At 38.3% G+C, this 22,440-nt stretch overlaps 1 protein-coding gene across 5 annotated transcripts in view; it reads right to left on the bottom strand.

Annotated features, from left to right (window-relative positions):
- The window catches only part of LOC100649855 (putative polypeptide N-acetylgalactosaminyltransferase 9), a 294,772-nt gene that overhangs the window by 10,273 nt on the left and 262,059 nt on the right, over positions 1 to 22,440 (bottom strand). For 4 of the 5 annotated variants that reach the window (XM_012315495.3, XM_003400100.4, XM_012315493.3 and 1 more), the window contains 6 exons: positions 19,318 to 19,487; positions 15,984 to 16,297; positions 15,005 to 15,203; positions 13,838 to 14,007; positions 11,258 to 11,386; positions 1,957 to 2,067 (listed from right to left, as the gene is read on the bottom strand). In XM_012315495.3, coding sequence (XP_012170885.1) covers positions 1,957 to 2,067; positions 11,258 to 11,386; positions 13,838 to 14,007; positions 15,005 to 15,203; positions 15,984 to 16,297; positions 19,318 to 19,487 — 1,093 coding nt within the window. Of the gene's footprint in view, positions 1 to 1,304; positions 1,410 to 1,956; positions 2,068 to 11,257; positions 11,387 to 13,837; positions 14,008 to 15,004; positions 15,204 to 15,983; positions 16,298 to 19,317; positions 19,488 to 22,440 lie in introns of all 5 variants that reach the window. The other variant, XM_012315496.3, reaches the window with a different exon arrangement.

Genomic DNA, 22,440 nt, shown 5'->3' with positions numbered 1-22,440 from the left:
TTCCAAATTGTCATCAAACTTGATTGTTATTACGAGTCCCAGAGTTATTACGAGTGTGGTATTACTTTGAAAAGAAATATCTTCGAAACGACACTTATAATGGCGCTATATGTACGATCTAGTATAAATTAGAAATGTTTCTCTATAATATCCGACGATTAGGCGCTGCTACTTGAGAACTGAAGAGGATCTGGATGAGTCGGAGATTCGCGAAACAAATGTGACAAACCGAGGGTTAAAAATGCCCAATGTTTAGCGAATCGTACGCTTCACTGAATTGTAAACAGATTTGTAAAGATTAAAAAATAAAAACAGTTTCCATTGTTTCTTTAAATATGAAATTGTGAGCCTGTGTTAAGGCCAAAAGATATCGTTATCGATTACATATCAAGCTGTCGTACCATTTTTCGAATCTATGTTTTCAGGAGAGGCATTCGATGGCTTCTCGTTATCGTCAAATCAACAAAACACAACAACGTTATAAATATATTATCATTGATTACCTGTACGTACACACAACTATAATCTTGTATCATTATATATGACAGATAATCTCTGTAATATCACTTGTCTCCAGGTCACGAAACGCTATTACCTGTAATATGACTGTAGTGTGTAATTTCATACTGTATTCGTAGATATATGCCTGGAAAATGTATTATATTCCATCCTGCTCTGTAAGTAATAATAATCTGGCCTGTGTTTTATTAAATAAACCGCGTGTGTTATTAAAACACGTTATACAGGACTCGGACAAGTTCTATTTTTTGCAAAAACATTGTTGTATTAAATGAAATTTTGCCTGTACATAATTAACAAATAAATAGACCGCGTTTCTCTGGGAAATTGCGCATTATAATTTCACGTTAACCCAAATTGACGTATATTACATTTTAGAAAATATTGTCGAACATAACACTAGAGTTATGTTCAATGAATTATGGTAATATCATTCTTAAACGTACAATTTTTTACCCACAAAGAATTAATTTACTATATAATATTATATCGGTGTAAATACTATGAAATTTTGTTTGATTTTTCAAAAAGACAATTTCCTAGATCTCACCTCTAACGTACTCCACAAACATGCTACGAGCAAGTAGATTTACAAATATCCCATCACCATCAAGGATCCAAAAAACAAAAAAGAAAGAAAGAAAAAAAAAGAAAAGAACGCCTTGCAGATTCGAATCTGACACTCGAACTATTATTAGAATGAAATGAAACAAGCAGTTATAGCACCGCGTGCCCCGATGATTATTCCAAACGCGTTCATTCTCTCGAATTCTGAATTCGTGTACCTGATTGCCGCCCTGGCGGTGACAGGGATATAAACCCACTGGCTGGTGCAGGTCTTCAGGTTTTCCTGCCGAGTCTATACACATGCTGCTAACCAGGTGTCTGATCTGCAGCGAATTAACAGATTTGCAAACTGTTACTACTAAACTTTCGCCGCGAAAAAATTTCAAAGAAACTTGTCTCGCTTCTTTTATCGTTCGAATCTCAACAGTCCGAGTGATCTCGCGCAAAGATTTACCACAATACCTTCCTATTTCTTATCTCACAACCCTGAAGAAATGGAAAACACGAAGCCACACAGATAGTACACGTAAGCCTGAAATACGTACAACTAATCATGCAGGTGTGAACGAGTGTTAAGAGGCTTTAGGTTAGAGAAACGAAAAATCGACTTTCGACGAGTATTCCGTCACAAAAATATGAAGTAAAAGTTGTTCTTAATTACATTTCAAGATTATTTGCTTCTTAATTCAGAGAAGTGTGTTTGAAGTTCATTGCTAGGCTGCAAAGATTCGAAAAAGTCGAATTTTCGCTTCAAGCGTGAAACTGCGGCACGAAGAGACACGAGACAGATAACGAAACAAACGGCTGAAAACGGGGCTCGTCATATGTTTGATCGAGGTTTGGATTCATCGTCCGTGCGTCTATTTGTACCTGATTTCCACCTTGTCGATGGCATGGATAGAGTCCAGCCGGTTTGTGCAAGTCTGCCTTGCGTGCCGGCGAATCCAGACAGGTGTTACCTCCTTCTCCAAGATTACGAACCTGTTCATTAGTTAGTACAATCATTTCACGGATTAGTATCATTAGAAGCGGCAGGTTAGTTCGTACATTCTTTCGCGTAACGCGACGAACACCCGAGAAAAAGAAATAATTTTGTCGTCTTGATTATCATATCAACGAATTAAAACTAAGCTAAGGTATTTGAAGCAGCTGAACCTTGAAAATCAAGTTAAGTTTCATAATTTCAATATTTATATCATTAATCATTATCCATTCGCTTTAATATTTAAAAAGTAATGTCATTAATTTGAAAAATCTACGTTCAAAAAAAAAAAATTGCCAATTATTCCTTGAATTCTCAATGCCCGATTCTAATCGTCGACAACCCGTATATGGTAAAAGATCTTCTTTGGAAAAGGAAACTATAGCCATATGCTATTGTTGGGAAAGTTGGAAAATTGAACCTCTTTAAAAAGAACGGATCTGACAATCGACGAATTCCTCTCGTTAGAGAGACAGCGAAGAGAATCAATCTTCGATATCTGCGCGCTATAGAAAACAATAGGAATTATATCCCGGGCGAAAAATATTTTTCGCGTTGCAGACGATTTCCTATCGAAAATATTTTTCTCCTGATGGACCGTGTTATTTTTCTCTCTGGTGTTCGCACGTCGCCACGGATATTTACAATCGCCAAGTATTTCGCAGTGCCACGTCTGGGAAAACGAAAAACGCATAAATCAATGGAGGGAAATGTAATAATTGAACGGCTGCGCTCGTATATAAAGCTTCGCGAAAGCTCTGGCAAAATTTCACCCTCGCGATACCATCGAGATGTAAAGACAAAAGTACACGAGTCATGTGTTATCGCGTAAGTGAATGCGATATGGAAATAGAGAAATAACGCCGCGTAGAGGGCCTTTTCATCCTTGCCTAACCAGGCACACACACTCACCTACCACACCGTTCGTTGATTGGCGTTACACTTACACATGAGCCGTTTAATGCAAAAATAACGTCAGTCAGTCTTTTGTCTGTCTGGCTTATAACCATATCTAGACATCGTAACCATCATTCTGTTTTGTGCAGAAGTACTGTAAGTATATCTTCGTTATCTATAGTTCCACGTTAAATAGCAGGATACGCGAAAATGTCAAACTCGAATCCTGGCAAAATTTTTATTTTATCCTTCATTACCCGGAAGTTTGACTTACGTTAAACAACTCATATATACTGTGCATGTGCATATGTATTAAACGAGGGCACAAAGGATCTCTGTGCAGCGTACTCTCTATTCCTATATCGTTGTTTCTTTATATGCTGCTATCTTTACATCTCCATGCTCGATACGTGGTACCTGATCGTTCTTTTTTACGCCTCGCTGACATTTTATCGGCGTAGATTCCTGTTAAACGTTTCTTTCATTATGAATCATGCGGTGGAATCTCGATTGTACAAGTTGGTTCTTTGTCGTTGAGTTCGCGGAATTTGTGCAAGTTGTTTTAGTTTTGCAAACTGTAATGCGAAGGTTTAGAAGTCCAGCGTTTGTTAACACATTGAATGCCATACGGATTTTATATATTTTGCCCTGAGAGACTCGACAGATTGAAATATATTACATCACGAGATTTAATTTCTGTAAGATATTATGTTGCGTTTACACGATATTTTGGGGGTTTTATCTAAGTCGTTCACACTGTTGGATATTTTTAGCCCATGAAATTTATCATCTTTTAATCATTCTATAAAATTTAAATAAATGGATCACCGATAATAATATTGATAGTCAATGTATTAAAGTAGTTAATACGCTCACTTGAAAGTCATAGTGATGTAATTAATTAGTTAAGTTGACACGACTATTTTAGCGTTTTCTAAAATTTGATCGTCGTTATATACAGGGTGTACGACCATGAACTGCCCAATTGATTTAGATATTTTAAGATTTTCATAGTTTCTCTACAGTACTGTCTCTACCAATATTCCTTAAAGTTTCCACAAATTTCCAGCAACTTCTTTCTTAAAACAACCCGCATTTCTCCTGATCAAACCGTTCAATCGAGATCACCGTCTGTGAAACGTATCGAGTATCAACGAACGATCGATTTTTCCTCGAGCTCGTGGTACACGGCCCGTAGAACAGTTGCACAGAACGCGAACAAAAAGATGAGGCCTGCAACAGAGCGATGCGGTTTTCCATTTTTCAGATAGACGGCGACAAATCGAAAATGAGCCGGAGCTACTGTGTTTTGTCTGCGAATATACACCGATCCTTGCACGTGCACTACGCGCATACACCTACGAAAAACACAGACGCACAGAAAAACACAGACGTACACGTGATCTTCGCGTATAGAAGACCACGTGTGTTCGCGGGTGTATGCGTTTTCATGCAATAGAATGCATTCAGTCACGAAAGCCCGGTCAGCAAAGTCCTGATTTCGCTGCATGCAAGAATTCTGTGGTCGTTGCAGTTTCAACACGAGCATCTTCGTGTCTTTCATCCTCGTCGTTCGTAGTCGTCGACGTTGGCCGATCTGGCTGGAATAAAAACTACTGATTTATCGTCGACGTTTGGCCGACTTCGATGAAATTCCGAAAGTTGCAGGATTCCCATCTTCGTGCCGAGCTTTATTAGAGACTCGGAGGCTCCTGTTCGACCAACTAATTTTTTCGAGAGGGTTCCTTTCGATGATTTATAGAGTCCTGATTTTTGGAAGTTATTCGCAAAGTCGATGGAATTCGATGGGAATTGAAAGAAATTGAGGTGATTGGAGACTAAATAATTGGATGAATGATAAGAGGATTCTTTGAATAAAATTTAATCTTCTATAACGCCACGTCAATTGAATTTTCTAAAATTTACTTATAAAATGTCTTTTCTTCTATCGTCAAGCTTGTCACTCGTTACCGTTACGCGAGGATACCTGGTAACATCAGTAATTTATAACTTGTAACTTGTAAAATTTTATCTATCGTTAATTTGATCGCACAAGACGCCTCTGCTAATAAAACGGAAACATCCCAACTAAAGCGAGTAAAATTTAAATAGTCATTCGATAGCCAAAAGTCTATGCAAACCAGTTCATAAAACATACGTTACGAAACATTCACCCCTTTCCACGCGTCGTTTCATCGAGCAGCCAAATCCTTCTCCCTGAGCATTCATCAAAGGCACACTTTTTAACGAGCACAAATTTTTCACTCGTATCGGTCCACGTGGATCGGAAAATTATTTGCATGCGAGAGTCGTATTGGAACTATAAATCCACTCATCTCCTCGTTTTCCCGACCGTGAGTAGCCAACGTGATTTAACCAACCCTCCATAGAAACAAAGGAAAAAGAAAAACGAAACAAAAAGTATGATGAGAGTAGAAAAAAAGTGAAAAAGGTGATGTCGGATGTCAGGAAGAAGAGAAGAGAAGAGAAGAGAAGAGAAGAGAAGAGGAAAGGCTGGCTAAACTGTAAAAGCATAAGTTTCGTGACAGCCAGTGAAATTGTTATTTCGCATGCGGCACGGAACGCATTCCGAAGCGCAGAGCGCGTGAAATGTTTCTTCGCGAAAATGTCCGGCCATCCTTTACGCGTTTCCTCCTTTTTCCAACGCGCCTCTCTTTTTCCACTATTTGCCCGGCCGTAAGAGTTTCTGCAGGCGAACGGTGCCAGCGCCGGGAAAAAATATGGCAAAACGCATTCCATTCCGGTTCGAATGGGGGAACTGAGGGTAACGGCAGGGTACTAGCGAGGGTGGAAACCGGTTGATCGATACGATTTCTACGCCACGGTCTCGTGGCTAACGCTCGATTCTTTCCCGATTTCAACTCCGTTCGACTCGATAAAGCGGATCAAGCACCAAATTCTGTTTTGTCTAATTTCTACGTTTCGGTTTACGGTGCTGAAAAATTCATTTACGCGTCTGTTTATTAACGTTCCACCATTTCTGTTTTAAGAGAAATTCGAGTGTAACAGAACAATAGTAGAATATTCAGAAATAAATTAGAATTTAATTCTAAAATGGAAAAGCAGAAGAAATTGTCATTTTTGGCAAACCTAAGACGACCGAAGATTCAGTTAAGAAATTCGTTTCCATTCGATCTCGTTCAAAGAGAATTCAACGAGGGAAACGTTGTACCTTTGTCTTGTCGGCGTTTGTAAAGAGGCCTGTGTAAATTATGAAAGATTAAACCATAGTTTTGCTACGTCATAATCGATCATAATTAGGAAACACTAACGTTGTAAGGTAGAAATAATGAAGTAATTGCAGATTTCTTACATCAATCATTCTGAACATTATTTGCTTCCGAAATAACAGGTTGCAGGTCTTCAAGTAACAAACTCTAGTCGGAGAAGAAAGTAATTCTCTGTTCGATTGTTTCGATTAAAATTTTCGAATCATTTCTGTATATGCGGCAAAGATATTTATTCCAATTACGAGATTTGTCTTAAATATTCGTATAAATATAATATCGTAAAAAAAATTTCATTGAATGTTAATGAAAATATAGATTCATTTACGAATCCTACGATAGAGAACCCTGATACCAGAGAACGAGGCCAAGTCCTCGACTTGAGAAACTTTTCAATAGAGCAAGTCGAACTTCCGAGAAATCATTACCCAGAGCCGTTTCATTTTCCGCCTTCACTTTCAAAATGAGTTTTTAAGTTTTACGAAACCAGCCATGTAATTCAGTCGCTAACGCGGACAGACGTCAACTAAATATTTAAACGACACACCATGGCCTAGAATTCATATTTCTAGGGAAAAGTAATTATCACGCATCATTGTAAATTCTATTTCAACAGACTCGTTTGTTGAAATGGTAAAAGAAGCAAGCGTCAAGAGAAGAGGAAACGATTATTTTTTCGGCGAGGAAAAACTGCAAATGGAGAAAGCGACAAGTATTTCAGCATCTAATAACATTTCCAGATAAACAACCAGGTTGTGATTAAAAAAGTTAATTAAGACATAACTAACCTCATACATTTTTTACTATTTATTTTATATTTTCAGAGGTGGTAAACGCTGAATGTTCACGATGTGGCTGGCAAAATTAATAAAAATATGTTTCTCCGTTTCTACTGAAAATCTTCGCTTCCGAAGTTTTCTTCGAATTCGAGTGAGTTCAACAAAATTACAATGTACCTGATATATCATCGACTACGATCACTTTTTCCTTTCATAAGCTTCCTTTCCGTCACTTTTCTTTTCTCACTTCTCTTTCTGTCTCAGGATCTATATTCAATTATCCAATCGTACGGAAAATTTTCAGTCTTCCATCCCTTAATTCGGGATAAAATCGGCGAACTAAAGGAAAACAGGGTGACAAGGATAAGGGAAAGCATGAAATATCCACATTGCGTGACACTGCAATTTACATGAAAGTAGAAAGCCTTTAATCCAACGTTAGATGCCGTGACTTTGTCGTGAATCTACGAACGTACATGAGGAAAGGATCTAGGGTTTTCGAGAAGGGTCCACGAGATTACGAGGAACAAGGACTGACTTTTCTTCGATCGATATTTCCATACGATACCGTCTCGTAAAGATTATTCCGACGATTTAACATTAAAACGAACGCCAAGTCTAAAGTCGTTACAGGTGCTTGTAAGCTGGCATAATTATTGTGTTTAATAATCATCGTGGATCTGAAGCATTATTTTACCCGTCTGTTTTAGTCATTCGTTTCGTGAACGTAAGACATAAAAATGGCGGCATTAATTAAACGTTAAAAGTGCTATAAACTGCTTCGAAAGAGAATCGGTGGGAAATAAGAGAAAGAGAGAAAGGTGCAAAAGTGTGAAAAATATATTGTGCACGCGATGCCTCCGTTTGAATCGGTTGAGATTAATCGTTCGATATGGGCAAGCTTTGAATATTTATATAATAATATATGAAGGTCACGCGGGGGAAAAAAAGTTGGAAAGCTCGCGATATCAGTCCCAGATTTTTAAGGATTAGTTGAAGGGTAAAAAAAAAAAAAAAAAAGAAAGAAATGAATGAAAAATATCGGAGGAAGTTTCTTAAGGATAATGATTGTTCTCTGTTCGAATTATATTTGATCTTTTAGTAAAATATTCACGTGGCTACAGAAAATCGTAGAATGTAATAAAATTAGATGAAACTGTTTGCTCAAAGTTAGTGAGAAAACGAGGAATGTTAGGTTGAATTTATTCGAATCGTCTGTATTCTTACTGGAGAGCAAACGTAGCCATTCTAATAGAGGTTAAACAAGATGGATATTACCATTGTTACAAATGGATAGTCAGATTGTAAGTAACTTTAAGTACTTTACCATAGTACATTCAAATACGAAGTGTGATGCGGGTCTCTTCGAAATTTATAGAGATTAGGTAAATTGTAATCGTTATTAACTGAATTTCCTATGTTACATCTCTGTGTAAACTTTCTCCATTCATCGACTCTTTCTCTTGATACTATAAAATATTGGAAAATGCAATCAAAGCTACATAAAATAAATTTATTTCAGAAACATTCATTGCTGTAATATTTGATTTAAATTCTCCGTGTTTGTCTTTTATACGAGTGGAATTGATATTAAACAGCACGAGTTACTTCGTTGATAATAATCAATAACCAAACACATGTATTTATGATAAACGAAAGGTTTGTCAGCCGAGAAATTACGGATTTCGCTGTAGTTTACAGATAATATAAATTCATTGAAACAATGTCATCCATCACTTTCGTCATCCTATTCTTCCACCAAACAATATTGCGAGCTAAACAGGGGAAAACTCCAACAGAAAACGAAGAATTCGGAAGTGTACACTAGTATCGATGGTGGAAGTTGAACGTCCAGGCGTCAGAGACGGAAATCACGGAAATCACACGATGTGCACGATCCGTTTTGCTCGTCTCGCGATTGACAGTGCATTAATTTCGTTTCGATCCAGAGGAAGAAGGGGACGGGGTGGAATGGAAGGGTTGGAGCGATCAATCACGTCTCGATTTATTTCCGTCGTGTTGCGACGCCGTCTCCTGGCCCTCTGTTTCCCTGCATTCGTAATTGCGAAATGATTGTCGGGCTTGTCGCCGATAATCTCGTAGCCCGCTTCTCCTACGGGTCATTACGTCCTCTCGACTCTCGTGCACCACGTATTTGATCGATGCGACCCGCGCGTGTGTTCACCCTCTGTTATCAAACTGCGACTGGACCTGCCGTGTTTCTCTTCGATCTCGTGAAACTCGAAATTTCCTGGTTTACCACGTAACAACGCGTTGCATCGCTAATTTTAGAGTAGAATATACAGTATGTGCTGTTTAACTGGAAACGCTCGAATATCTGGAAGAATACGAATGATAGGAGAAAATGTCGCGGATAAAAGTTGCGCGGTATCGAGGGAGACATAGCGTGCTTTTATCTATATAACTGCGCGATTACCTCGAAACGTTACGCGAAAGTGTGACATTAAAATTTCTAGATGGATACCTGCATTTTTTATTATCTACTCTTGTAACCGACGGTGCCAAAATCTTTTCACACTGGACACTCTTGTTTTTTCTTTTTTTTTTCTACCATCAAATTTTAAAGTTCATATCTCGATAGCGGATAGTGCAAAAGACGCGAAATTGCAGTGCTTTGAAAACGATCGAATGTTAGCTATAAGAATACGTAATAAAAAATAGAAGTATTCATCTCAAGATTTTAATTTCATCTTATACAACTTTCGCCTAAAACATTTCCTCGTATCATTCGTACTTTTCGAAATGTTTGAGCGTTCCCACCTAAGCAGGACACACTGCCGTACTGTAACTTACGAAATTATCTCGACGCTTTGAAATGTTCTAGATAAAATGATTTATTACATCAATATCTCTAAAGTATGTTTAGTAGTCTACGAATATATCGTCAAATTATTAAATTTTGATGAAAACAAAACCAAAATAGAATAGAATAATTGCCAATAAAAAAAGGATGATACAAAATAAACAGCGAAATACCATATTCATAACCACGCCTAAGTCCTAAAGGAAAATATATGAACCTGACAGACCGCAATTTCCATGACACCGTCTCTCGTTTAGCAATTTAATTCTTACATAAACAGAGGATCGGACACGATACAGAAGAGAAACAGCCGCGAGTTATAAGCCATCAAAGGAAGACTTTAATTGCAAAATCGAAATGGAACAGCGAAGTAATGGGGAAGGCAGCGCCTCTTTCAACCAGTGTTGAAACGTCTTCGCCCGAAGCGACGTTCGATTCGCCTCTATTATCCGGCGCGACTACCGATTTCGTCGTGCTGTAAGCCAAGAATTCAACAAGCCGATCGAGACGAATCGATTTCCGATCGGATGTCGCACGAGCCTCCGGCCGCGATCCGATTGAGATTGCCTCGACCGCGGGCTGCATTGTTTCTCGATCGAACGCATTGTTTTCTATGTCGCAAGCTCGTCGACATCAATCATTGTCTTCGCCACCGACAATTGAACTTTGCCTATCTGTATAGATACAGGCCCTGCCAGCGTTTCGTTTGTCTCCTACCTCGTATAAAATACAGGATACGCGTTAATTCGTATATATCGTTGAGAAAAATATCGAGTGGATGTTTCTTCCACTCGTAGCGTTAACAACGTAGATTTCGAGTATCGTACATTGTTCGAATCGTGATGTACGTTCGAGTGGAAAGTTGGAAATGTTGTATTACAGTTTTTAAGAGTTTTTATTCGCACGTAAAATCTTGAAAAGAGCTATTTTACCATTTCTTTCGTTCCTTTTAACTGTTCTCAAAACACATTCAAACAAATTCACTGAAAACTTTGTTGTACTCTCTTCTTTCATACGCTAATCTCAAGCAAGAGAGTTCAAAATCCTGAAAAACTAAGGATTCCGCAGACTCAAGAAAAACCACGGAAGAACAATCCCGCGGCACTCGACGCCTGCGCGAATCTCCTAGGGAGGATAGCAGCCGCGCGTCTAAAAACCGTAACGCGACATTTCTCTGAAAGGAAAACGGGGGAAAAAAGAGGTGAGGAAGAAGATAAAAAGGAAGCCCTCTCTCGTCCATTTATCCCATTCGTAAAAATGGCCATTATTCGGCTAAAAGAACGGAACCTCCGAGTATTTGGCGCACCTTGGTGTATCAAAATGTTGGTTGGTAACGTCGTTAAAGAGAAACGAGTGGCTCCGTACGTTGATTCCGATCGTCGTTTACGTAGCTGCAAAAGAGAAGATACGAGGATTGCGGTGAAACACGATAAATTCTTACCTCGCCGGAAGCTACCGCCTCGCCAGGTATGAACAGCTCCGGATAAACGTTGTCGAGGTACCACTTGAACGACTTGCAGCCGAGTTTCTTCCTCAAGGCCTTCCGTTCCGATACGTCTCCGTACTTGCCCTGCGAAAATTGCGAATCATAAGCCCGGAAATTTTGCCTGCTACGATACAAGGAAGGAAGGAAGGAAGAGAGCAAGCTGGACTGCGTATCGGAGGAAAGGGCTGTTTCCGGAAGGCAGGGATTTAAGGGATGTAAGAAAAGGGGATGAGAGTTATAAACGTAAAGAAGGAAAGGAAAGGGAAGGGAAGCGAGACAAGCGAGGAGGAAATAAAGACCGGAGAGAAATACATGGAATCTTTTATGGACTCGAGTTTTAAAGCCCTCTAGAGCAGAATAATGGCAATACTTTGGTGGGAGACCATTCACGGCACTCGTGCAATGAGTATGCTTCTACTAGGCCGTGGATGGTCACTTTCGACTAGTCGTCGGAGATTTTTTCCATCGCAGTTCTTTGTAATTAGGTTTTATTCATGGAATTTTGGAGATACAGGATATAGGTTCGAAAGTGGCTGGCTTGTTCTACTTGGAAATTGGTATTGGATAGAAGAGCGGTGGTAAAGGGACCCGATTAACTGTCAAATTATTATATCACTGTTTATTTGACGTGTAAATTGATATACGACGTGCAAGATTATCTCCTTAGACATTCGTGAAACGTTTTCTGAAGATTTCGGAACAATTTTTGTTGAACATTGCTGAAACACCAAGCTAATATTTCAATCGGATACTTGCCAAAAGTGTTATTTCCTTTTACTCCTATGCCACACGCAAACTTTTATTCGTTATAAAGTGCCGCGAAAAAAAAGTATATCTGCTATAGAAAATGGAAAATTCAAGCACGTATTGTGACAAACCGGTGCTCCACTGATAAAACGTTTTCGATAGCTGTAAAACAATTTCCAGCAGTACTCGAGTGAACTGTTGAATCGCGTCCGAGACTATTCTTTGTCCGTAATAAAACAAAAGGTGCATCGCAGAATGCTAATCTGCTAAGGTTATCGTCGAACTTGGAAAGAAATACTGTTATTACCGATGTTAAGGGCCGGAATGAGGAGAATTAAAAGTGAGAATCAGTTCCTTGAAATTAGCCTCATTTTGGAACCGTGAAAATTTAGTCTGTGATACTGTTTGATGCCTGATAGGGCTGAAGCGATAGTTGGACGGTTTGGTAATAAGAGGGAGAATTATTGTTGAAGATTAAAAGGTTTAGAGCTCGTTTCATAACGGCAAGATTATGAAAGATTAGAAGAATTTCGCTTGCAACTGTTCGGATCCTCTTCGGTGGATCGTTGCAATTGGATGGTTCGTGCAAATGAGAGGATTGTCGCTGAAGATTACAGGTCGACGTAATTTGTGAGATAATGGTATCATTTTGAACAAGAAGAGCGGGAAGTTTGGTTTCTTTTTATCCCTTTTAATTTTCTTGGAAAATGTATTACTAAAAATTAGAATTTCGCAGAATTCATGAACATATTGTAAATTCTTTTTAAAAGAAGTTTCTACAGTTCTGATTTTATTAAAAAGAAAGATATTAAAAAGAAATAGGAGAAAATTTCCCATGAAAAGTCATCATTCTACGAACAAGAAGATTTTTCTATAAACTTTCCATAAAACCATCATATCATGCTTCATTTAAACTGCCTACAAGATCATCGCTGCTTTTAAAAAGCTATTACAATATATTTGGCGTACGAATCTAAAAAGTGAAATTCAATATTTAAAAAATATACCGCAAGTTGTTTAATCAAAGTACTTCCAGTTGTCTTCTATAAATTTAAGCTCTCTATCAGGCAAATGATGAATTCCATCACGGAAAAACGTCGTATCTTTAGATAAGATCCAATTATTAGGGGATTAAGAAAGGTGATGGTTCTGTGAAATTGTTGCGTAACAATACTAAGCTACATACTGCTTCTACGGTCAAAGACATTATAATGAGTCTTATCTGGGACGTTTTTCAGCAGTCAGCTTATTTGCTACATATTACTCCTTTGGATTATTATCTGCTTGGACCGATACAGTACACTTTATTCGATACTCACTTGCAATTAGTGGAGATACAGAAATGAATTTGTCGTTTGGCTGATAGGTGGCTTATAATCGTAGAAAGCAACGGCGATTATTTCGATCGAACAACTTGCTCTACTTCCCTTTAAATAAACTTTCAGTTCCACTGAAAAGACTTGAATTATTCATTTGTATATCTAATATTAATAAACTACGTAAAATCTGTATAAAAAATTCTTAAAAAAAATATATCGATCTGTAACCCTTTATAATTTCCAAACTAAAATTTTCTTTCGATCGTGCCTCGCAGTACTGCCCTATGAAAAGCTAAAAAACGACAAGTTATGCCCGATCAGTTTGCTTCTTTCACACGCCCGTTTCCCATTATTATTTTAGTACGCCATACGACGTGCTCGAGACAGGGTAATCCGTCTGAAAGACGAAGCAGAATCGAGATCGACGCGAGGGAAGTGGGAAAAGCGAGACTGAGTAGCAAGTGTTCACCTTGTCGTGACCTATCCTCTGGTAGTAGTACTTGGCATACTCGTCCAGCCACACTTCGCTCAGCCTTATGCTGTTCCTCTTGAGCACGTTCACGCCGCTGCGCCACTTGTACGGCGAACGTTTGCGGAAGATGTGGCCCACGTGCGAGCACGGCACGATTTCCAAGGTACCTGGAAACAACAATTGCCTTTCGAATTTCGTTCGTTCGTTCGTTCGTTGCAACCTATACCACGGAAACGGCTGATTGCGGGCGAAAAGAGGATGGGAAACAAGTTTATTTCGCCACAAACAGAAGCTACATCGCTATGGTTTTCAGGATTTAAGTCTTCCGGGAGATTTTCCATGCGGCACCGTGTAGCCATCCGTGGAAAAATGAGGATAGAGAAGATCGGCGTGATTGTGCGCCCAGAGATATCGGAGTCTGACTTAGATCAGATTTAGCATGGTATGGGTTCCTGTTAACTGTTATGCTAGGAACGTATGAGAAAAACGATGCTGGAAATCTTCTGGATTTTTTTTTGCTAGACTTTGGTCGTCGAAATTAACGAAAGATGTAACTGTTGTGTTATTTTTAACACTCGACATGTTACTTTGTACACAATACTGTTTTTTTGGCCAGAATGTTGGCCAGCATTGTAGTTAGCTTCTTGAGCACCTAAAAAAATCACTGAAACTGATATCCGTGATGATGTTTCTATACGGGGTTTCTCGATAACTTTTTTACAAAGCGATATTTCGGTGATGGTTAATAATACGAGAAAATGGTAGAGAAATAAATTTCACTATTTGGAATCATGAAAATTATGACCACGACGAAAGAGAAAAATTTCAGTTCACAGAACCAAACAATTTATCCTTCTAGAACTTTCTTGTATTATCAATGATTATCGGAATAGCATTTTGTAACAGAGTTACTGAGAAGATAGATTTTGTTAATCGATCAGCTTTTAATTTTTATCGCCGTACAGCAATATTATGTTATTTTCAAGGTTCCCGGGATTTAAAATTTAGTTACGCAACAATGAATTTCTATAAAAATTTAAAGTGTCATTCTTTCGCGAAGAATAATGTTCATTCTTTAGAATTAGCAAATAGCTCGAATAACGGGAGTTGTTTTCTCGTTTCAGTAAATACCAGGACAAATTTTTGTATTGGTATTGCACATACCTCCGCACATCCAGGTCTTGAAGGAGAGCTCAAGATTCTCGCCACCCCAAATATCGAAGCCACTGTCGTACGTGCCGAGACGGTCAAAGAAAGCTCGATCTATCGAAAAGAGGCCTCCGGCCATCGTCGGTGACCATACAGGCTCCGCGGGATTCTTGTGTCTTTTTTTCTCTCTCTCAGGGACTGCGTGCCAGTTGAACTGATACAGAAAATCAAGAAGTCTTGGGAACCGAGCTGGTCGACATTGAGAAATTATAAGAAATCCGTGGCGAGACGACGAAATCTCGAAATATTTTCGATAGCGTAGTTTTAGTACCAGCATATTTGTATTTATCCATATGTTTGTCTCACGGCAATGCTTGTCTTCCTCTTACTGCGTTTCACTTTCTTTTAAAAGATCTTTTCCCGTTTAATTAATAGATTAAATATGTGTATTAAGAAGAATTAGGAAAGAATTAAGAAAGAGCTACGCTACACGGCATGTCTGACTACAGGCGGACCGCAACTACTTACAATTTGCCACTCCCACTCACAGATACGTATACATCACGATCTAATCATTTCTATATTTTCTGTACTGTCTAATCTTTGCTCAAATGCTACCATACGATAGATAGATACTTAATTAAGATTTTTATATTATTATATGTGTATCACACACTCTAGAAAGACATGATTATTCGTATGTACGTTTCTCAGTGTATATAAATATATCTTAAGATTTTACAGATTAACATAAATATACCAATATTTCTTTAACTGTATAAAAGTACAAACTCAGTAAAATAATCAAAGTGGAGAATTCTGTCAGATTCTAAAGCACAGTTGACATCGGCCCCATCGAAAGCGCAATCATCGAAATTCCGGTAATAATTTTGTAAATTTTACCAGTGATTAATCCATCCCTGGTCGGCAGAGATCGCCACCCGGCATTGCGAATAGTTTTCGTGAAATAACGGTGAAAGGAATTTCTGCTTACCTGCAGATTCCAATCGAACCCACCCACGTTCACACCGCCGGAATCCCGCCAATGATATTCGAGCGTGGTGTCGTCGATAACATCGATCACAGGACAAACGACTGTCGTCGGATCACGAGCGATACGATCGAGAAGCGGCTCCAACCAGCCCTCGGTGCATTCGCAATGGCTGTCCAAATATGTCAGGACAGGTGCCTTCGCCGCTGCTGCACCCAGCAAACGCGCCCTGATAAGACCTTCGCGCTTTTGCGCCCGGATTATCTGTACCTTTGGGTAGTTCATCATGTAGTCCTCTAGTTGACGCTGCAGATGTGCTGTGAAATTTTTAATTCGATTACTCAGCGACTAAGTAGATAAAAAAAGTGTTTGCATATTTATGCTTCTGTAAAGGAAATTGAGATATTTGTAAGGACATAATAAAATCTTCATTAGGATTTATAAACGACTCCGTTACAGGACTGCAGAACTATGATAAAGTACTAAAAATGCACGTTTGTAGGATTAGTAAGGTTATTCGAAAATTTTATTGCTCTGTCTATTAATTTATTATCCTTTGTGGGATATAATCCGAGATGCTACGTGATGCAGCAACTCTATACCTTCCAACATAGTTACACGTAAAATTCAGATTTACGGGATCTGATGAATTATGGGGACCCATTGGGGATAGCAATTAGTAGACATTCGTGATTTAGTTTACGTTAGAATAGCTATATGAGAACCTTTCCTCTAAGCCTTCACTTACTGAGCTTAATTAGTTTAACTGCGGATACTATACAGAGGTTTTAAGTATCATACCCGTGCGAATGTAACGATCCTCATCGAGTTTATTTGCAAACTAACGAATCATATTAAAGGCATCATTAAACGAATTTACAACGACATTTAAACAGCTGAATAATTATTTCACCGAAAGAGTATTTTACTTTCGAAACTTTTTGTCTCACGATTCTAGTCATATCTTTCTACTTTTTCTTCTGCCAACAACGGCAAAACTTTCATCACGTTACGAGCTGACTCAAAGCCCATCATCAAAGCTTATAAAATACCAGATTATTTTCATTCTTCTCCTGTGGTGATATTACGTTGCAACTTAACCTCGAGATAGCAAAGTAAAGAGACACGTTCCTTGTTATTATTAATTAAATCGCCTTTATTACAACCATGTTATTTCACACTTCTCTGCGACAGATAAGAAAACAGATAAAAAGAAGGGAAAACACGAATACGAAGATCAAGAAGCGAACAAGGAGTTCATTGTTTCCTGTTCCTATGACAAAATTAATTTAACTGGTTTTGTAATAGGTCACAACGTCGGCCCACGTTTCTCGTTAACTATGTTTGTAAGCCTGACTTCCGGTTAGCACAGAAGCTTATCCTCAGCATTTAGGGGGGATTGTACAGGCTGTTCTGTTCCTATATCGTTTCCAACACGTTGCGCCTTCCCTAGCCTGCTGTCAAGCGAGCTTAATCTGGCCGGCTTTCCCCAGCGATTTTTATTTTCTTCCCTCTTTTCCCCTTTTGTTACACGTGACTACGGTTAGTTATCTGTCCGTTCCATCCGGCGACACGTTAATTCGATCTGAACACCTTCGACGATAAACCGACCGCTCCGCTTCTGGCTATCTCTTTCAACGAGCTGAGAAATGTAAATATAAAAAAAGGAAATCTTTGCCTTGTCCTTTGGGGATGAGGTTTCTAAAGATCTTTCCTCTTCGGAGAAAAATTAATTCCAGTTTATTCATTGGGATATAGACGACTGGCAATAGCTTCGGTTAATTGCATTAAATTTTGTTTTAACGAATTTTCTATTAAATCATTGCCAGCAAAAGAAGTCTATAGAGACTCGTATTTTGGAATGTTTGTGAATACTTTATTCGTCTGAAACTGGAAGTCTACTAAATATCATAATTTATCTTCGTTAGAGTAAAATTCTTTATAATTCATCACGAATCTCATCCCTCTACAGGAACTACATTACGCAATTCTTTTCCCCTGAACTCATTAACAAACTTATATCCTTCATCAGCGAAACTTCCACGATATTTCCCAACAAAAATTACCAATTAAACGCATCTACCTCGTCAGCCCGCCTCACAGGGCCAATAAAACACTCGGCGAAGTTCGTAGCGTGGAAAAATCCTCTTCAATCGTACGATTCGTCTTTCTAATTCGTGTACTCGGTATTGTCAAAAAATTGTGTAAAGGAAACAGGAATGGCAACCTGTCAAAACGTACTTCCCACGGAAATAATAGGCTTCGCGCGACAGAAAGAGACAATCGATCTCCCGTCAAAGTTTCCTTGGTCGCCGGAAAGCGCGCGTCAGATGCAGGCGAATTTTTCCACGGGACGTGTAGAGAGAAGCAGGGGAAGAGAGACCGGGAAAGATATCAACGTCTCGGCATCGTTGGCATGCATCAAGCTGTCAGGAATTTTCCGAGTACACGCGCGCAACACGTCGACGCCAGCTTTCCCTTCTATTCACGCTGACCCGATCGTTACGGGTTCTGTGCACACCACGGGGGAGATGGATCGCGATTAATCGATCCATCGTGAAGCTACGGAACGCTGTCCGCGATAACGAATCACCCCGCGAGCCTGAATAGAGATACGTTTGCTCGGACGAACAAGTAGCGATACGTAACGAACCAACGTAGCATCTGTATAAGCCCACCGATTTTCCCATTCCTCGACTAGCTCCATTTACAGCAACGATTTTCTCTTATTTAAAGAATGGGTAGAGTTTTGTGTTTTAATTTTGGTTGCTTGGTTGGTACATTTATATTAAATCTCATAATACCAGAAATTAGGTTGAAATCTGACATTAAATACTGGGTAGGATACGCGTGTAATGTGAACGCTCTTTTTGTCCCAGTTGTTGCTAACTTTGTACCCCGGTCGGATACCAACGTTGTTAGAAAATATACATTTGCTTAATGACTAGCCGAGATACAAACTATATTCCCATGAATAAAAATAGCTTTATTATAGAAGAAAAAGAAAAAACGAAAAGCTAAATCTCCTTATATTCTGAAACAAGAATGTATATGCGATGGATAATAGAGTGGGACGAGTGTATAAAAATGTATTTTTCATAATATGACAAAAACATGATGCTTAAACTATGCTTGTACCTCGTTCGGTATTATGAAGCTTAATCAAAGAGCACAAGGGAGAAACACGATAAAAATTCCTTTATCCATAGTTTGATCGTGATGTTTCTCCAATGTAAGAGGGTAGTTTCGTATGATATAATCGGCAAAGAAAAAAATCTTAGACCAACATTCTATAATATAAGTCTTTTAAATATCGATAACAATTTTGTTCACTTACGCATATCTGAGAAGTCATCTACCAAAATTATTTCTTGTATGAGGTGCTCCGGTGATCTATCCAACACGGAATGTACCGTCCTCAGCAGTACTGACCAAGCTTCGTTGTGGAAGCAAATTATCACCGCTGTGGGAGGAAGGTCTTTCAAGTATCTTCCAGGTTCTTTACACCTGAAACAGAAAAGAATATTTCTATAGGAAAATTCCAAAACCATTGGAATTCGGTTTCTCTTCAGTTTCTCTAACCATAAGAGCAATTGCCTTTTTATATCGACGAAAGTGGAAAATTTGTAAGTTCTCAATAGTCTAAAAATATTACATTGAAAGAAGAATCGCCTTTCGCATCGATCTGGAATAAATTCGAACGAGGCGTATTAATATCTTAATCCCATCATCGCATCAGTTGGAAGACACGGATTACATGGCGAAGAGATATCGAAACGATGGAAGGCGAAATACGATAATGCGATTAGGAACCACTATGTTGGCAAAATAAACGACCAGGAGGTGGTGTATACACGTTTCGAAGGTCCCTATAGGCCAAGATTCTACAAGCGTTCGATTCCGTATCGTATTGGCTAATAAAGCTAATGTGGATAACAAGATCCGTAAACAATCAAGTTTCTCCATTTCCGGCGTCGTTACGTGCATTTGCGCGTCCATTCGTTTGTCAAGCTACCATTTATCGTTTCCTTCTGTACGTAATCCCGTTAGATTTATAGACCATAAAATTTCCTCCGTCTTATTTCTCCAGTGCTTAAAGCTTAATCGTATACGTTATGATAAAAAGAATTTCCTTGTAAAAAGATTTCTAAATTATATTTTACAAATGTTGGAATCTAGAAGTCTTCTTATAATATTCTAATATCCATAATATTCTGATAATAAGTAAAGGAAAATAATAGAATGTTGAAAGAACAAGTCCAGTAATAGTGTCCTAGTACTTCTCTTTCGTTATGAAGAAAGTAATAGGAAAGGGCAAGAAAAATAATAAAGAGAAATATTAACGTAAAAGGTCTATGGCGAGCTATGCCTTATTAACTCCAACCAATTGATTTTCACTTCAAAGCATCGATGAAACCCTTATTAATATTAGGAAACTTTGAATATATATCTATAAAAATAAATATGTAAATATTATTAAAAAACTTTTAATATATTAATAAAGAAAAATTTGCATAAAAGATTTGAGAAATTGTAACAAAATAGTCTCAGTTGTTGCATAAGCATAACGAAATTCGTGGCAAATGTAGGTAGAAGTTTCTCACTAAATAGAGCTTCTCGTGTGGCCGACGAAAAAGGGCCGTGCAGGTAATGACGCAGTTGGGAAGTTCATGAATTTTTAATGAGATTTGCTCGCGCATTAAGCTAGGATCAAATTGAAAACCAAATTTTGAAACATTCGGTCTAAAAAATGCTTTAACGTGTCACCTCTTCAACTGTTGCACACGTCAGGGATGAATCATTTTTTAAACGCCATCGTCATCGTAGAAAACGCATCACGTGTATATCAAATATAATTATAAATCAGCACAAATTAACTTAGATAAATTTTATGGTTTATTATAATTATAAGAGTTGTCGATTTTTTCCAGTTAGAAAATTATAACACCAATGTTTTATTGAGATTTATAAAGAAATTCTTACGCAATAGAATAAATCTACCAATAGTCATAAAAGAAACACAAGTGTTTCGCTTTCTTAAAATAGCAATGTGTTATGAATTTTCAAATAAAGCAATTCTCAGTAGTTCGACCGGTGATAAATCAGGCGATTGACTTTTCGTCTGACCATAATGCCCATGTACTACCGAACCACCGAATTCCAATTAGATAGAAACTTTCTCATGTAAATTTATCTCTACAATATGATCGATTATTCAAATATAAATTTATAGCTCATTCAAACTCATTTAAATATTTTTTCACGCATTCTCTCCGCGATCACGTTAATTCGATAAGAAGCAGAAATCTCCGGTTAAACGCGAGCAACAAGAGACCCCGTTAAATTTCACGTAAGACGATCGGGTAATCGAATTTCGAAAGAGGAATCTCGTCGAGCGTCGACAAAAAAATGTCAGTCTCAAGGAGGCAACTTCATTTGCCGTTGCTGGTCGTGCAACGTGAACTTAACGACATTAATTCCCCGAAAGCGTCGGAACGGCGAAGAATTTTGTCCGACGTAAAGCGGATAAAACCAGCCTAATTGTCGGAGATAAATTTTGTTTAAAAAGTTGTCACGAAGATTGAATTTGGTCGATCTTTGATTTAGCAACGAACAAGAAACTGAAAATACTGAACTCAAGTAGGTTTACGTTGCTCTCCGCTTTGAAATATCGATTCTAGACTCTGAATTTAATACTGTTAGTAAAGTTGTGCAAATTATAAGTTACCGCGACTAATGAATTATGTTCCATAACATTTTACAAGTAAATTTCCAGCAAAGTTATTAAATTACGAATGAGAAGATCTATAATTTGTAACTTGTTATTTATCAATTCATTCTTATTTAATTGGAATTAAAAGTCACGTAGAAAACAGTTAAATTTCCATAAAAAAAGAAGATACCAGTGAACTCGAGTAAACTAAACTAAAATGCCGGCATTCCTTTGTACTTAATCCCCTAGATATCTCTCCACGCAACGACACCAGTTCCGTGCGTGTCAACAGAGACTGGATAGCCGCACCAATTAGTACATTGGTGCAATATCGTAATCCTTGATGCCTCATGGATTACTGGGACATAAAAACTCCTAATGGTCATGGGGCGCGTACTTTCGGCCATGAACGTAAAAAGAATGCGCCGGTGATGAAGTATTTTTCGTGTCGCGCAGAAAGGAATGCGTGCAAACACGAACCAACTTGAGTTATGGTGGTTTTCGCACGCGAACGCGTTACAAATATATTCGACGGCTTGCGTGGCCTCGCGGCCGATAAAACAAAAATTTCTATTATTGTGTCGCGTTAATTACATAGTTTGAAAGGATAAGATAAACTTCGAACAACTTGCAAATTTCAATATCACCCTTCGGAATATCTTTCAATCGACCAAGTAAAAAATGTAGGCGCAAAAATGTTCACCTCAGAAATATCAGAATTGCTGTTTTATCTAGGTATAAGTAAGT

The sequence above is a fragment of the Bombus terrestris genome, chromosome 13 (assembly GCF_910591885.1).
Source record: "Bombus terrestris chromosome 13, iyBomTerr1.2, whole genome shotgun sequence".
Classification (NCBI taxonomy): Eukaryota; Metazoa; Arthropoda; class Insecta; order Hymenoptera; family Apidae; genus Bombus; species Bombus terrestris.
This window is presented reverse-complemented; position numbering and strand designations above follow the sequence as displayed.